The 18,060-nt window shown below is 37.6% G+C and overlaps 1 protein-coding gene across 2 annotated transcripts in view; it reads right to left on the bottom strand.

The window, feature by feature from the left end:
• SCEL (sciellin) overlaps positions 1–17,508 on the bottom strand; it is a 50,271-nt gene extending 32,763 nt beyond the window's left edge. The window contains exons 1-6 of one of the 2 annotated variants that reach the window (XM_030036710.2): positions 17,328–17,508; positions 9,780–9,853; positions 6,983–7,100; positions 6,276–6,338; positions 5,893–5,961; positions 438–506 (exon numbers count right to left, since the gene is read on the bottom strand). In XM_030036710.2, the coding sequence (XP_029892570.1) occupies positions 438–506; positions 5,893–5,961; positions 6,276–6,338; positions 6,983–7,100; positions 9,780–9,822 (362 nt within the window). In that variant the 5' untranslated portion in view covers positions 9,823–9,853; positions 17,328–17,508. Of the gene's footprint in view, positions 1–437; positions 507–5,892; positions 5,965–6,275; positions 6,339–6,982; positions 7,101–9,779; positions 9,854–17,327 lie in introns of both variants that reach the window. The other variant, XM_030036708.2, reaches the window with a different exon arrangement.
• Positions 17,509–18,060: the final 552 nt, after the last annotated feature.

An 18,060-nucleotide genomic window follows, 5' to 3' on the forward strand; every position in this document is an offset into this window, starting at 1 on the left:
TTCTTTCTTTTTTGTATTTAAAATACGGTATTTCTTAAATAATTGCTATGCTGAGTAAATGTGTAATCTGAGCTGGTGTCTCTCTTAATCTATGTGCAGAAATAGGCATTTTTAAGGAAAGTTCCTCTTATTCTAAAGAAAATATCTGAGTGACATCAGATGAACTGTCCACCAAAAGACCCTTTTTCTCCTCACTGGCTATAAAAAAAGTCTATGATAACCTAGATATAGATGTCTGCACTCCAGATCTCAGGTAGTGAAATGAAGCCTACTATTAGGCCATATGCCATACAAATCATTTCTCTATATATTCTTGGTATGTACATGTAATCAAAAGCTATGATAATATATAATACTTAGATGATAATGTATGATAAATGATACAAGATAAATTATAATTCATAATACTTAGATGATAAAGTTCTCAAAACTCATACCTGTTGCTTTGCTTATTATTCAGAGTTGGGGACTTATTTATTTTATCAATATCACTTCTGGCTGGAATTCTGTCAGAAACACAGAAATTATTTATAATACACACTCTAGATCTTTTTAAAAAAAAAAAACACACTTTCAGTGAAATTAAAAGACAGAGTATCACTTCGCCCTATGTACAGATTAAAAATTCCCCAGTATCAAAATAGGTATAGAACAGAAGCTGTATTAATATATCATTAGTGCATTAATATCTGAAGAGTCTAAGTAGCTCACTGAAAAAAACTGTTTTAAAAGGTTGTGTTCAAACTCTAATTGATATATTGTATCAAGCCTCAGTGTTAACAGTTCATTTATTACAACTCCTTTGAATTAGATCAGAATACTAGAAAAAAAGCAATGTTCAGTCAAGCAGTACATAAACTACCCCCTTTCCCTCTCCCTCACCATCCCTTGAGAGGTGTAACAATCTCATTTTCTTTACAGCTTTTAGAGATCAATGTGATCTGAAAATACCCTCGTGTAAGATCCCAGATAAAGCATGGTAGTGACCTACAGGACTAACATCTATCAAAGAAGTTAGATTATTTGTGCTGGAATGGATTTTATTAAGCCATGAAATTTACACCAAGAAACAACCACATGATTTTCAAGCCCTTTATGAATTCTAGTCGTTGCTTAAAACCCTTCCGAATTTTCACAGAAAGCACATTGTAGCTACTATAGTTGAAACAGTTTAAGTACTTATTTTATTTCAACTTTCTTCCCATATATGGAATATCCTTTAATAAGAACAGGGGGACTCTGAAAAGCTCAAATGTAAAGTGACGTACATTGAAATAGATTACAAATACTAAGTTGAGGGGGTTATCTTAAATATTTGGCTAAAACAGCTGAAACACGTTTTGAGCTACAACTTATTTACATATAGAAATTACTTAATTTTAGTTATCTATTCCCATCTATAAACTGAAGCTATAGATCCAAAATAATTAATCCTACAACTATTAATCTAATGTAATGTACAAAACATTTTGTATACTGCCTTAAGCCAAGTATCACAGAATACTGTTGTATTTAATTAAAAGCCTTCAAGAGAGCTCTGGGACACAATCTGCACCACCATGCGCTCTGTGCCTTTTTGCCTTTCTCAAACCATAAATTTAATTGTGCAAAAAACTATCTCACGTCACGGGCAGCTTGCCACGGTGAGCGGCAGTTACAGTTACGCGGAAGATCGCTAGAGGTCTCACGGAACTTGCTGGCATCACTGCGGGTGCAAACACGAGCGTTTCTGCTAGTTCACAACTAATCCAATGAACCAGCATTTCTTTCACGTTTCTATTCGTATTTTCAAAATTTCAGCACAACACTCTAAGTAGTTCTGTATTTGCTCATTTTAAAGATTTCAAGGGTCCATCTGGCACCCTACTCCACTGCTGCCCAATGTAGCAGAAGCTTTGAAAAAAGTGAAAGAAGGTAAGTATAAAATTAACTTCTCCTTGTAGAACATTTCAGCTTCTGTTTAGCAGTGGTTGAAGAATATCCTCTGTTTGCACCCAGAATGCTGTCTCCAACAGGCACCTTTGGATCAATGTTCCATTTATCCATCCAATGTTTTTCTGAACCAATTTAAATTTCTGGCCTCCACAATATCCTGTGGTGGTGACTCCTACAATTAATATATGTGTTAAGGGAAAAACAAATGTTCTTCTTTCTCTCTTTCTTTTTCTTTCTTTAAATCATTACTTAAACATTTTGTAGAGTATCTCCTCATTCTTACAGTGGAACAAACAGAAAATATTCCTTCCTTACTCACATTCCCTATATCATTCCAAGCTGAGGAATCTTTGTCTCTTCAGACATTCCACATATGAAAGCTACTCCCTCCCTGTGATCACTATTTCTCACCTTCCTCTTTATTTTTTTTCTGGTTCTATTGTAGTTTCTTCACATAAGCGAAATGCTGCATGCAGTGTTCAAGATGTGCAAAACAGGTTCATACCACAACTGAACAGTGGTTTCTGGATTGCTCAGTTCCTTTTCTAATAATTTCTACCATTCCAAAGGATTTGATTATTAATAAAGCAGACAATTGAAGTGTCTTGTTTGCTTCAGTCCCATCTCTTCAGATCTAATTGCTATAAATGCAGTTAGGATTTATTCCTCCTGGAAGCTATTCTGGACTTAGTAGCATTTAGTACGTGGAAAAATAGCAATGTAATTTTCATCATCACTATCTGATTTTTAAGTTTTCTCCCATCTTTTGTGAAATATTTAGTTAGTTGCTAATAATAAGAGAGAAATAAAAGGATAAATAAAATTTTTCCTCCCATCCAGAAAGGCTGTCTGTGATCATCTGCACAATGCAATTGTTGTCTGAGTTATGATGTGTAGATCTACATGCCAGTACAAGTACATGTGCACCTACTGCCATCAAGCTATGGATTTCTGTTAACAGCACTGTTTGGTATTTTCTTGTGCTTGCAGCCAATGGTGCAATTGCATGTAATCATCTGCAACATCTCTCCTAGGTCCTTAATACTGAAACTGATGTTCAGATTTTGTAGATATTGGGTTAGGCAAAATTCATATCAAACAATGCTTTCTTTGAACATGGATATGGCAGTATCCAGGAAGCAAAAAGCTGTACTTAATATGGCTTTTAGATATGTTTTCACTGTCGCATTTACACATGCAGTGAAGAACTCAAAATTACTCCTATACTCTTCAAAGATTTTATTTTGGATTTTTTTTTAAAAATTAGAATTCAATGAGTATTTTGCCGTTTTGAAAACTAGCTATTGAAGAGACATTCATCCAGATAGATCCAAATTCTTTAAATCCTTGGCTTTTGGAATATTACTGTCATGGCCAGAAGAGATGCAACGCAGAATTGTGGAAAGATGTTCCAATATCTAGCTTCAAAACAGATAACTCCTAAAGACCTTTTGCAGGATAGAAGACTACCGTTTTATACAGTGTCTTAGCCAGACAAAAATTATTTTCCATACAGACAATATGACTTACAATAATTCTGTAAACAGCTCAGAGATCTCCAATACCAAGGTAATTCTTCTCAAGAATTGTCTACTAGGAGCAGTCCTTTAGACTGTATTCCAGGAACATGCTCCATTTTCAACTCTGCCTTTTAGTTTTGAACAGGAAAAAACAATGAATGCTTCTTTTTCACAGAGGCAATTAAGCAATACAGCTGTTCTGCAAACTGGTCTGTTCTAAGCTTGGAGACTTCTGTACTACAGTTATGCTTGCCAGAAATAATTTATAAGAAAATAAGGGAATTGTACCTGGTGGAGAACATCCTTCACAGAGGAAGCAGCAGTACCAAATTTGTCTGCAGGCTACAAAAAGGTGCTAAGAGAAAATACAACACCACACCCTTTTATGCCTGAGGTTGCAAGTTTGAGGATATGCAGAACACGTGGTCATCCCTTACAGAAGTGCCTGCTGGCAATGGGTGTGCACACATTAATCCTGGAATGGCTATATTCCACAGTTTTGAGAAGACCAGTGATCACTGAGGAAAAATAAACAACTTGACTGCAGCTTCCTCATTGTAATAATTTCATGGTAGAACCATCATTATTCACTCCATTTATGGACATATTCTGTATTAGTTATCAAAAGTGTATAGTCACACCTATAATCCTTTCTTTGTATTCTCTGTCATCTGTTGCATGTTAAGAACCCTTTACATTAGATATTTGTGTATATGAAAACAAAAGACAGTCAGCTTACAACCTAAAATAATTCAGACATCTTAATATGTCAGCATAAAGCAAAAAGGCACAGATAGAGTACAAAAGGACAATGCTGTTTGGTGACACTGTAGAAAATGGAGTTGTCCTATGACTTCTAAATTAGTAAGCAGGGCTTCTGTGCATGGAGATCAAGCCTTAAAAATTGTTTTGAAGTCAGTGAGCATGTGGATAAGAGTGACAGCTGATATATTCTACTTGAATTTCCAGAGCTTCACAGAAATTTGCTTTAAGGGCTCTTAAATAAACTGATCTCCTATGTGGCAATAGAGAAGGTCCTTTCGTGCATAAATAACTGCTTGAAAAGCAGGAAACAAAGGTTTGGAATAAACAACAATTTTTCAGAAGGAGGGATCTGTACAAGGCCTGTGTTTTTCCTTATGTTCACAAATTATCTGGAAAAGGAGGAGAATGAGATTATGTTGCTTGCCAATGACATTAACTCATGGTAGTCAAAGCAAATGCCGACTGGCAAGGCTTTCAGAAGTCGTCTGCTAACATATCAGATTTCTAAAATGGCAGATGACGTTCACTTTTCTTAGATGCAAAGTAATGCCTGCCAAGAAAATCAATTGATCTCTGAACCAGCTATTATTACTCAGGAAACAGGTCTTGGAATTATATAGATAATGTTATGAAAATCAAAGCTCAATTCTCAGCAGTACTCAAAAGAGCAAATTCAGTATTATGAAGTACGAGGGAAGGAATAGCAAGTGAACCAGAAGCCGCTGTTATACTCTATCTATACAAGGTGTGCGCCCATCTTAAATACCTGCATGGAAATTTGGACCCCCAGATCAAAAAGACTGCTATGGAAATAAAAAAAATACAGAGAAGAGCGATAGGTAAATTGAAGTTATAGAATGGCTTCCTTGTGATTGGTGTACAAATACAGCAGTATTCACTGGCTTGCAGAAGAATTGACAGATGGGTGATTTCACACAGCTCTGTAGCCTGTTCTGTTCCAGACTTATATGGAGAAGGTAAATTTTACGTAACAATTTTTCATCATTTCTTACAACAGAAGTAAGGATCATCAAACAAAATAACACAGTGCTAAGATCCAAGCAAACAAGTGCACTTTTTTCACAGTGTGCATTTAAGTGCTGGTATTCATAGCCTCAGCATGTTGTGGATACCAGATGTTAATGAGGGCTGAATTTTGAAGATGCAGATGAAACAATCTGCAAACACAAGCATGGGCATGTCTTAACAGAGGTCAAGGCTGAAGAGGACATTCAAATTAAGGACCTGTATGACAAGCATATGATTCTGATATTTGTACTGATCATGGTATGAAGTGGCAGCAAGGATTTGCAAAGAACTAGGGGTTTACCCGTGTTGTGCTTAAGCACAACTATTGGAGGTAGGACTTTGATTTATAGTTTAAAAAGCAGAAAATTTTGAAGGAGTGGTTATCTGTGCAGAGATACTTACATTTATGAGGACAAGAATACACAGAAATTGATACAGAAAAAGAAGAGCAAGATGTCAAAAGAATCTTTTCTCAAATCACATTTCCATTTGTCTCACTGATAATTCATGCAAAAATCATTCAAAGTCTTCTACTTAGACACTTAATAAACAACAAAATTATAAAACACCACTGTTTTCATTCATGCTTTCATTTTTAAGACCTCTCACAGGTATGAGAAATACATACAGAAAAAAGTCCTACCTGTCCAAGGTAGTATCAGACCTGTATCGTCCAAGTACAGCTTTCTGATCTTCCTTTTCATTTGTGCTATTGCTATAAAAAAGGTTAGAAATGCCATTTTGGCCACTGTTTTTATTAAACAACTCATCACCAATAAAACATTATGTAAATCTCAAATTAAGGTATCATATAGGATTTCAGACCACCCAGGTGTCAACAGATCCAACCCTGCATCCATTGCAATGATCAACTTAATTCTTGACTTCAAAGTCAGATTTACAGTGTAAACATGTATAGACTGAAACTGAACAAAGCAATCTCTTGCTATAAACAGGATATACTAAAAGGATACTCAGTTTTCTTTGGCAATATCATTAGAAAAGTGTTCACATACTCTACTGTACCTGTGTAGGCTGTCTTGGGATTTGTATTGATTAAGCACAGCCCTTCCATAGTTTTCATCAGCACTTCAAGCAAAAGAAAGAGAGTGGTTAGTTAAAATTTGAATATTAAAAATAGAAAATTGTTTTTTGGTGAAAGATTTCTGTCCTCTATCAGATTTCATAGCTGTCCACTGCCACCGTAATCACACCAGCTACATATCTCTGCATTAGATGACTCCAGACATGTTGGAGTAAGAATTAGCTCTTCCTACATGCTGTTCATGAACCATATAATGAGGGCCTGGTCTCAAGATAGACTTTCTACTGTAATACAAGTCCTAGTTTGCATTACAGTAAATTTCAACTGATTCTGACTTAAGCTCCTTAAAAGAACTTGCCAAGACTTATAATCTTCATGCTTGTAGAAAAGAAAAATTCAGATCATATTCTTCCAACCTAAGTATATGAAATGTGCAATTTTTCTTGTAGAGCAGAAGCCAGACATCTCATTAAATGCTCGGTGCTCAAAAGTTCCAATGAAAAACATAATTAGTGAAAGTCCAGCAAACTAATACTTCCAAAAGGCAATCAATACCTCATCAAGATAAGCAAATAATAGTTATTTGATTAAATTCATGTAATTCTGGTTGATACCACTGATGAAAAAGTAGACCCTCCAAGAAAATGTACATGGCATACAGAAGAAATGTATTTCATATCTTTCTTACCTTTCCTCTTCAGGCCTCTTCTTTATCCAGCTGTTATCTTGCAAAAGGGTCCGTCGTTTATTAATATCATGAGTAGCCTGTTGTCTGCTTTTAATTGCAACAGAGGGGCTCTTATTATCTGCAAATGCAGAGAAACATGTCTTGAAAATGAATGTATGGGACAACTTTGGAAACTTAAAGTACTATTAGAAAGGCTGAAATATGTAGAAGTTTAGCACAGATTGAATCTTCAGCTATCACTCTTGTTTGGTGCAGACCGTTTCCTTGAAATATTTGTGGCTTAATCCCTTCAAGGCACTGCAGAAGCCCAGTTTACCAAGCTAAATTCAGTTTCACCCTCAATATGAAACAGCTTCATATATTTTTAATGTAAACAAATATCAAAGATCTGATAAAGGAATTATCAAATATACATGCAACAGTAATTCCAGGAATGCATCCTGTTTCCTGGGGTGTTGTCTGTGATTTTTGTATTCGCAGATGTATGACAGGATGCAAATTTCAAACGAAAGCTAATCTTGAGATGATCACGTGGTCTTCCACCTATATCCAGCCCAACATGTGTGGATTTTCAGGTTTCTCAAAAGGGTCAGACTCCCTCTGAAGCTTTTTCCTCAGTGGCTGAATGAACAGTCTCTTTTCTAACCAGCTACCTAGTTTTACTGAACTTTTAATAAAAACAATACCTTTAAGATCTATAACTTTACATCAAATTTAACTAAAATTGGTGTATGGTTTCAAAGGTTATTGGGAGGGACAGACAGACATGCACACTGACACACTGGATGAACATGGAAGCCTTATTTACTTATGAAAACAACTTAAAATATCTTAGCCCAACAACGCTGATATTTAGTACATTGAGGAACTAACAATATGATGTTCACTTGATTTGTGAGAATATATGTTCCTCACTGTATTGGAAAGCTGATGTTTATCTCCTTTGGTTTCCCTTGATGAGGAGTTTGACCCAGAAGCAAGCAAAAATATTCAGTGACTATTGTCGAGTATTCTCAGGTCTTTTTGTTCCCACCTAAGTTTCATATCATCATCCTGTTTGAGGTGAGGTGGAATATTGTTGTGCCAATTTAACATTCCCCTTTAAAATGCAAGACTAGAAGTTAAGTCCAAATAGAAACTCCATTTTTTAATTGTGATATTTGCCCCAAACTTTCCCAGACAAGAGAAGGTGAAAAATTAAATATGCAAAATCTTTGTCAATAGCATCCAATTAATCAAAAAACTGACTGATGAAGAATACTGAGTTTCTCGAGTTTTCCTTTAGGGACCTTCATGATTTTCTCCATAAATTCCTCACTTTCTGACCATCCATGCAAAAGGAGTTCAACACCACCAGATTTCAGGAGACATCACTATTTGGTGTTCAGTAAGGACATCTGACCGTAAAGACTGTGTATAGAAAGACCACACTTCACAGAAAACACATACAGTCAGTATTACGTCATTTGTCAGAGCTGTGTTTTCTCATTCTGCTGTGATTTATAAGAAAATGTAGTTCCTGCTTTTAATACAAGAACTTCAGCTGTAGCAGTAACATGAAAAATGACAAATAGCTACAGTGAGTGGAAGACTAAATCATAATAAAGCAGGAAAATATTTATTTTAAGTGACAATTGCCAAGACTGATTTTTTAAATACATATATATTCAAGAAGTACTCAGTACATATCCAGCCATTAACATTAACCTTGCATGTGCAACATTGGCTTTTTTCCAATAGCATTGTAGGAAAACTGTTATCACCTACCCCAAAATCACTTGGATTGCACAGAAATCATGGCTTTCTTAATTGCTTAGTGCAAACAAGATTTTGGGAAATCTCCTATAAAGGCAGTAGCCAAGGAATATATGTTGTGTTTTCTTTTCAAGAAACATCACAAGCAATTTGGTAATGCATGAGGCCTTGAGTTTGCTGAAGAGTACTCATTTCTGGTCTAATGAATTGTCTCCCAGTTTCAATTAAAAAATTAAATATAGATCTGATACAACATGAGCACAGGCAGATGGAGCTTATCCCCTTCTTATTTTGGCAATAAAAAATTTTATGTCCTTAACACGGTAGGCCAAGCTGTTCCTCACCATGGCTGTACCCCTTTTGGTGTATTTAGGCCTGGCACATCCCACCCAAACCAGGTCCTCATGCACCTCAAAACACTTCAGTCTTTCAAAGTATTTTGTGCGTTTTGGGGAAATGGAAAGTTTCATCGTGTTTCCAGTTTGGCTCTGGTCATTTCTCTGCATAGAAACTGAACTCCAGCCCTCCTCAAATTTCATCCCTCCAGAGGAACAAAAAAATCCCATCTGACAATTATTAAATAGCTTTTCTCTCCCTTCCCCCCATTCTAATTTTCCTCAATTTCTCCTCATTTCCCCTGAGCGAGTCAAAGAGACAGTGCTGAGATTGATGGAGGCCCTGTCTGCCCACTGCCTTCCCAGTCGCCATGCTCCTGTGGGGTTGCCACAGCAACCACAGGCCTCAGCAGAGGGAACCACCATCTTGCGCCACACAGCCTGGCTCCCCCACACCACACTACACTGCCCAATGTGGTGGTTTGGCCTGAATCTCTGCCAGCAAAAGCTTATGCACAACACTGCTAGCTTTGCAGCTGAAGCAGGTCCTACTGTGAATCTAATAACCAGTCTGTCACCGCTAAAGAGTGGTGGTGTGCCCTGTGAGGGAGCTGTGCGATGGGCATGGCGATGCTTAGAAATGAGGGAGGCCGTGCCTCAACCTCTAAGTGCCCTGAGAGCAGAAAATGAAGGAGATTCAATGTTACCGCTTTGATGAGGAGACTGTTTCCTTATGCTGAAAGATGACATTTTGTTCAGTGGGGTGTCCTTCTGTGGGAATCTAAAAGAAAACATGAAAAAAAAAGAAGAGAGAGTTGGCAGTGAGATTAGGAATCAGCCCCAAAGACAGTTTAAGTTCCTTTGCCACTTTGATCACCTCCTCTCACAAGTTTAGTCTGATAGGGTAAAATGACTTAGTGCTAGCTGCAGCCCACTTCAAATGTGCTCAGGCATGGCAGTGGCTTTTCCCTCCCTAGTGATGACTATGTGTACCTGTCATGGTTTAAGCCCAGCTGGTAACAAAGCACCATGAATCCACTCACTCACTCCTCCACTCCAGCCCCGATGGGATGAGGAGAAAATATAAAGAAACGCTCATGGGTCGAGACAAGGACAGGGAGGGATCACTCACAACTTATGGTCACAGGCAAAAGACAGGCTCAACTTGGGGAAAAAACAAAATCAATTTAATTTACTACAAATCAAATCAAAACATGGATAATAAGGAGTAAACCCAAACCTTAGCACACCTTCCCCCAGCCCTCCCTCCGTCCCGGCCCAACCCCACTCCCGGTTCTCTCTCCCTCCTCCCCCGGCGGCGCAGGGGGACGGGGAATGGCAGTTGGGGTTAGTTCGCCAGACATTGTCTCTGCTGCTCCTTTGTCCTCAGGGGGAGGAGGACTCCGCACTCCTCCCCTACTCCAGCGTGGGGTCCCTCCTGCGGGAGACGGTCCTCCACGAACTTCTCCAATGTGAGTCCCTCCCACGGGCCGCAGTCCTTCAGTGCCAGGCTGCTCCAGCGCAGACTTTCCCATGGGGCGGCGGCCATCTTGGGGGGGGACGGACAGCCTGCCGCCTGGTCTCCCCACGGGCTGCAGGGGCATCCCCTCCTTCCTCCCTGCCCTCGGGATCTGCACAGGGGTTCCTCTCCCATCCCGATCCCCCGACTCCCGGCAGGTTTCCCCTCTGGAATCTGTTCTCCCAGAGGCGGGTCCGGCTCCCAGCCGGGGAAGCTTCCAGCAGGAGCCAGCCCTGCGCTACCAAAAACTCCACCACACAAATCCAAAACAGTATCCTTGCCCTGTGCCTCTGCCTGTCACACTGTCCCCCTTTCTCCTTGTTGGGAGCTCCTTCTCTGAGAACATGTTGGGTGGTGAGAGCCTTCGGAGGGCAGGACGGAGTAACGAAGAATGGGCCGAGGTGATTAGCCTAATGGGAAGATGGTATCAGCCTGTGGCTCAGAGCGGCGCCTCGAGCGCACGTGGGCTCACCCACCCCGCTGACGGGTCTCAGCTTCTGTGGCCTGCAGCTAACGCGGGGGTCCAGGACAGAGCCGGCTCTTCTGCCCTGCAGCAGTTTTCCAGTCACTGACTTCTTCCCTTATCTCAAATCAGGTAAAAAAATGAGCCTCCAAGACTGCTGATTTAAAAAAAATAATAATTATCTGGGAGTTGAGCCACTAAAGATTTCACGTTATGCTTTGAAACTGGATTTTGAATATCAGCTTTCCTAGAGAAAGCATCAAGCAGAACATAATGACATTTCAACAACAAAAAATTCCCCCTTAAGTAAAAAAAAACCCAACAATCCTGACTTTAACTTAAGAGTGTGGACAAAACTAACCCTCTTTAGCAAATGGATTCCTTTTTGAAAAGCAGCAACTTCCAAGAAAACAGTGTTAAGCTGGAAAGCTCCCAGCCCGCTCCACTGGTCAGGCTGCTAAAATTTACAGAAGCACCGGAAAACAGTTTTTGTGACAGAAGCTGTCATTAAAATTTAGAAACATTGCTGGTTCTCTGGGTGACACAGTTGTCCCGGTTTTTTTTCAGATGTAGAGTGCATTGCTCACTCACCTAAGATAGAGTGGATCGAGAGACTGGAGCCTGTGGCTGTTTCTTTACTGATGGCAGGCGAAGAAGATGTTGAATTTTGGCAAAAGCTTAGCAAAAATACTAAAAGTAATACTGACAATAAAACATATAAAACTAGTGGATGCCACAATTGTCCTTAGAGCAGATTTTTCTTTTCTGTGTTTTTACTGCCAATTACTAAACAAGCTTATGATTACCAAGAAAAGAAAGCAGGAACCCAAAATCTGGATGTAAACAAATACAGATCTTTTTACAAAGATATAAATACAAAAATAATATTGAAGTCCAAAAGTCCACATATATCTTACCCAGTTGTGAAATTGCAGATGTTTATAAGCATTTAAAATTCTGGCATGTTGATTGGAAGGCTCTGACCCACACTCCTTTCTTTTAACCTTAGTTGTTGGTATCAAGCATGCATAAAACATGTGACTGCTGGATCTGGTTCCCACCCAATAAAAATATGCTCAGGGCTGTGGTGAGCCTTATTTATTTTGCAATAAGTTACAAAACATCTTTCAAAATTACTGATATAAAGTTTTAAGCAGATATGTACTGAACTTCCTAGATACTGTTCAGGTAGGTTATCAAGCAATCGGTGTTAGATAATAACCAATCTTGCTATGAGTTTTCCTGAACTGTCACAAAATCATAGAGAGGACTCTGATTTTTTTATGTTTTCAGCATAGCAACAGCTGGACATCTGAGGTTTTTATTTCAGTCAGTCCCAGGATAATAGGAAATTTGACGTTTCAGTATATTTCACAAGCACTGACTGCTTGCATTTCTTCATAGGGAGAAGAAGCTGTAGTTTGTATTGAAGGAACTTGGATTTATTTTCTAATAAAGACTTTTAAAGCCATTTCCTAATGGAAGTGAATCATAAAACTTTGAAAATGGAGCCTTTTTTTTTTTTTAAATTAAACCAAATGTGGTCATTCTAAGGCTTAGACTATCTTGTTAAAATACTTTGCGATTTAAGTATTTCTCACTAATGACAGGAAACTGCTATGTAGACTTCATGTTATACTATACCCTTCCTTTCCCTAGATTCATGATGGAAACTGAAATTTCTCACATAACTGGCAAGGAAGTATCATACACCTTTGTTTAAAATAAACAAGAACGCTTCAGACCTGTTCTGAAATATAAATTATCACCAAAGCAAAAAATCCATACATTTTGAGCCTTGTCTTTAAAATCTACAGAATAACTACAAATGCATTAATGACACTGACACCCTGAAAAGCAACTGGAAAGCAGGTTTGCAACTCCCTTTTGTATCCATGCATGACAAAAGAAAGTCCAGCAAGTGTGTTTCTTTCATCCTCCATCATTTAATTAAAACTGTGTTTTTTCTCTTTCCTATATTCATTTTTTAATGTTTTTAGGGCAAAACAATATTTCTGTTGCATATGTGTACAGCATCCAGAATAAACTACTACCTAGTCTCCCAGCCTGAAAGTAGTATGCATAAATGAATGTAAGAAACAGGCACACTCCCTTTCACAGTCGGCACTGAAAATGTGCCAGGTATTCTGAATTTTTAAACCCAAGCATTTTAGTCTTACAGAATACTGCCATATTGTCCTCAAGGTTTACTTCCAAACTTTCAAGTTGTATATCAAAGATTAATCAGTTAAAATTTAAAATGCAAATTAAAAAAGAAAATTCTACTTTAATCTCCTGCACAGACAATCAAGAATCATCAGAGTAAGATTTAAATTTCAAGATCTTAGAAATGAAAAGAATCTTGCATAAAGAGGCAGAATACAATTCATCAAAGCATTTTTTTCTTGGTCTTTACTATTGTGAACTAAGTGTGTTTGTGTCTGTGCATGTGGAAAGGGGAATGGACAGAAGATTGTGAGGATCACATTAGTTTAAAAACTTCAGCTCATAAAGATCTGGAACCATCACATTATTCACACAGGTCAGTGAACTTCAGCCCATAGTTCAAGGGAGATAAAAAAAAGTTTTTAACTTTGTAAATGAAATTGTGAGAAAGAGAAGTTATAGGCTTCTATAGTATAGTATAGTAGTAAATTATGTTTAGGCATTCTTAATAAGATCTCAACCACTGAAGCAAAACAACTCAGCTGGAATGCAAAACAAAAACAAACAGGAATGCAGCTCCAGTGTAATTTGAATTTAAAAATAGCATCAGGAAACTTTAAAAGAAAATTAAAACTGCCCCAGCCAGTCCAATAAGCAGTTCCCAAAGAGTTTTAAGACATGCCAATCCTGGATTCAGACCCTCCCCCATTTTTGGGGAAATCCAAATACAATCCTGAAGAAACCCAGAAAAAGCTTCAGACATGACTTCAGGGAAAGTCAAATGCTCCTCCAAGCTGGTAGCCAGTTATTCAGAAAGCAGCATAGGTCTCCAATTCCGTTTTTATCACAAATAGCCATATTCACACTTCTACATCTCCTTTCCACATCCTGCAGTGACTGGTCAGCAGAAGATCTCAGGCCTGCCTTAAATTCTCAAAGCTAGACCTTCTAGTTTTCAGCTGGTCTGAACACACCCATTCTTCCAACACAGAGTCCTCTTGCCTTCCTTCTGTTCTTGGCTGTAGCTTTCTACGTAATTAGGTTTCACATATATGCATTGCCATGTTTAAAAAAATACATAAGAATAATACAAACATTTCCTGTAAGAATCATGTTTTCCACATCAAACTGAACTAGTTACAACCAAAAAAGTCTTTGTTCTTTGGCTTCTAGCTATGACAGTGATTAAGACCTTATTTATAAATATTCAATTTATATGTATTTTGCTTTTAATATTTCTTTCCACAGCTTAGAGGTACCACATATCATCACACTGTATAATAAGTAATTCAATACAGTAGATGTTGAAGGAGTGTTGAGGGAGGTACACCTTCTTCTCTTAAAAGTCAAAACATTTTTTTTTATACCGAAGCATTGCCAAATGTGAACGCCTAAAATATCAAACTTCCTACTATTATTAATGAACTGGGTGATACAAAAAGTTGTAGATAAACAACTAGTTTAAAACAGAAAAGTTTCAGAATTTTCCTGTCTTCCAACTTCTCATGCTGCATTGCTGAAGCAGCCTGGATTGTAGAGAAGCCACTGTGTTTGGCATGTCCACATAAAAGCCAGCTGGAACAAACAGGTTTCTTATACATGGCTCTACACAGCCACAGCTTGCTGACTACTGTTTGCAATGCATCCTTAAAGTTCCAGCTTTTCAAAAATGCTTAATATCTGTCATATGAAAAAGAAAATAAATATATACTTTGTTCTTTCTTTATCCCAAATATGAAACTTTCCACCAAAATTTCATCTTCTTGAAGGACTATTCTGCTCTGAAGTAAGCTGAACATTCAGTGTCTTGCGAGTACTCAAAGCTCAAAATTTTAGAATTATTCCATTAGAAATCTAAAAAAAGGTTAGGAAATTGATTTTCCACATCCTTTGTGTTTTAACCCATTTGCTTGCTTTCACTGCAGTCCAGAAGAAATTTTGGATAGAATAACTGTTGGTGAAAGAATAAAATGGAGGCTTACTTCAGCTTTACTTTTTGTTTCTTTTTTTGCCATTGGAACTGTTAATGTTAATTCTATACTATATGGCTTATCTTTCATTTATATGAGATGAATGTGGAGAATACAACATTTTAAACAAAAGTGCATTTGATCCTACTTAATCAGTTTCAAAGCACACCACAGTATTTCCTTGCCTTAGTTAATGACTTTTACGTCAGGTCAGCAAACTTTGTTGTTTTCTCCATCATTTCTCTTGAATATAGTAAGACCTAGATGTGTGAGCAAGCAACTGACTAAAGTAATTCTGACTTGATACAAGATAAAGATCTCCAAGCCTTAGAGATAAGGCACTGGGGAGACACGTCATTATTACAGTTGTTCTTCTAGATAGATGTCCATAATTGTGTGACATGAAATCTTTCTGGTTTGGAAGTTAATACCAATTTTGCTGTTTTCTATATCCATCATTTCTCCCCTCAAATATCAGAATTGCTGTGACTGGTATGTCAGATCTGGCTACCTATGCTTCAACTATAATAATTTGTATTTCTAAACATGGCTTCACTTCATCATAGCAGGTAAAGGCTGTTTTTCAAATCACTATCTAGAGCCACTCAAAGCTGTACCATCCTTCACATTTCTAAACTTGCTATTTCAGTCAAGCATACAATCTCCTAAACAGCCTTAAAGGCCCACTCTGTCAGGTGCAGATCTGTATGTATAACTGATGCTGCACTTTCTTCCGTTCAAAATTGTCACCAGCATCCACTGTCGTAGCTCAAGACTGTAGGTCAGGACATAAAGTAAAAGAACAATGGTGTTGCCAATTCAGCACAGTACCAAGTGTGTACTCAGAGCTTAACAGATAAACACTTGGGCATCATGTATATGCTTCAAAATTATAAGTAACATGATTCTCTTTATTTGGCAATTAGTCTTTTCGTCCTTTTTCTGAAAACTACATGTAAAAATAACTATATTTATTTTACAGACATTAAAGAACAACAAAAACATGTTCCTAGAGTGAATTTTTTTTCAAGAGTTACACATCAGAGCAATAGCCATATAATACATTTGTAAACTTCTGGAAATAATACATTCTGTTTAAATAAGTATTTTACTATACAGTTTAGGCCACAAAATTGATAACAACCCTCACAGAGAACAGGAATAACATGTGTATGTTTGTAAAAGAGAAAACAGGGAAGGTTGGAACAGGCAAGGTAGGACTAGAGAACACGTGAATGTACAACAGAGATCATTCATCTATTTGTAGCAGAAAGAGCTCTCAAAACTGGTTTTTCAGGACGTGGGCGGAGGAGATTCTGTTTTGAAAGAAATTAAGCTTTGGAACTGTCACTAATGTAAAATCAGCTGCTAAGGCAGAACCCAAATCTGTATGTGTTTTCAAGTTAGAAATATAGAATCATTTTTAAATGGCATGCTTTTTTTAATAGAGTGTAGAAGGGGGGGCGATAATTTTAGATTTTTTTTTTCAACTCTTTCCTTTCACTTTGCTATATTTTTAATGAAGAATGCTTCCTGTTTATACACGGGTTTCATTCATGGTGCAGATAAGTCATTGTCTCAAAACAGATACAAAGAATAGGTATTTTTGCTATACCTTTAGCAAGAGTGGAAATGATTTCTGGATACTTCACAAGTAGCTTGTTCTTAAAAAGTAAACTGTGGCTAAATTTTTTTCAAAATCATGTACTTGAAGCAAATACAAGTAAATGAGGTTTTAATTTTAGATAAAAATTCCCAGGAAAAAATATAGAAACAGTAAAGCAAACCAAAGAGCAAAAATGACATTAAACCAGCCGTTTGGGAAAAGTGGTCTGAACAGTGAGTTTGTCATGAGAGAAATAGCACTGAAATAAATTACAATTAACAATATAATGTATGTAATGAAGTAATTAAGATAGTATGGCCAAGAGAACATTTCAGAAAGGTCCAGGGAATTTGAACACCTAAACTGAGACACTTTAAGAGCTGAATTTTCATAGTCAAGTTCTTCACAATTCTTGAAAATCGGATCCTTTGAAGTGGGATCCTTAGTTAGACACTAAGAAATCACAGAACATCTGAAAATGTAGGACTTTCGATACATAGTATATAAAAACAGAAAAGCAAATGCCCTTACCTAGGTATGGTAGAAGTTAGTGTCCTAGCGTGGCTCAGTGTGGTAAGTCAACCTGGAGTTATCTGGAAGTGAGGTACAATCAAAGCAAACAGAGACCTGAACTGTCGTTCCCCATCCAGCTGTCTGAAAAGTCAAGAGCCTTCTCCTTCAGAGGCTGAGTCACCTCAGGAGGAGGTAGGAGGTGTGGAAAAGGGTGGCACCTTGTAGAAATACCAGATCAATTAAAAGTACCAGTGAGTTGTTATACTTCTGTACTTGCTGTACTTTTCAAGTGCAGTAGGGCTGGGTTTCACAAGATGAAATGCTTTTACAGACCTTGAAACAGAAAACCAATCAATTACTATTTGGAAAAAAATATGCTATGCTCATTTGGATTTTCCGCAGAAAAATACATTGCAGAGATATAGGGCTGCCTCTCAGCTAGAGGGTTTCAGGTATTTACACAGGTGAACATGAAGAAACACTATATTTCATCAAAGGAAAATTCTGCAAAAATGTTACGTGGGGAACACACACTGCAATCTGATATGCATTAAGTATTTGTGCCTTCTGAGTATGTGGGCAGAGGCAAAAGATCTGTGGGGGAAAACCCTCCCACGAGAGATCTTATTGAAAGTCCCTCTTATCTGTGCATATTTGCATTCTCCTTCAGTACAGCCAATAATAAACAGAAAGGAGAGAAGAGACTGCCTTCATTACTTTTTTTTCTTTTACAATGGCTGCAACACGTTTC

This window comes from Aquila chrysaetos, chromosome 14 (assembly GCF_900496995.4).
Source record: "Aquila chrysaetos chrysaetos chromosome 14, bAquChr1.4, whole genome shotgun sequence".
Classification (NCBI taxonomy): Eukaryota; Metazoa; Chordata; class Aves; order Accipitriformes; family Accipitridae; genus Aquila; species Aquila chrysaetos.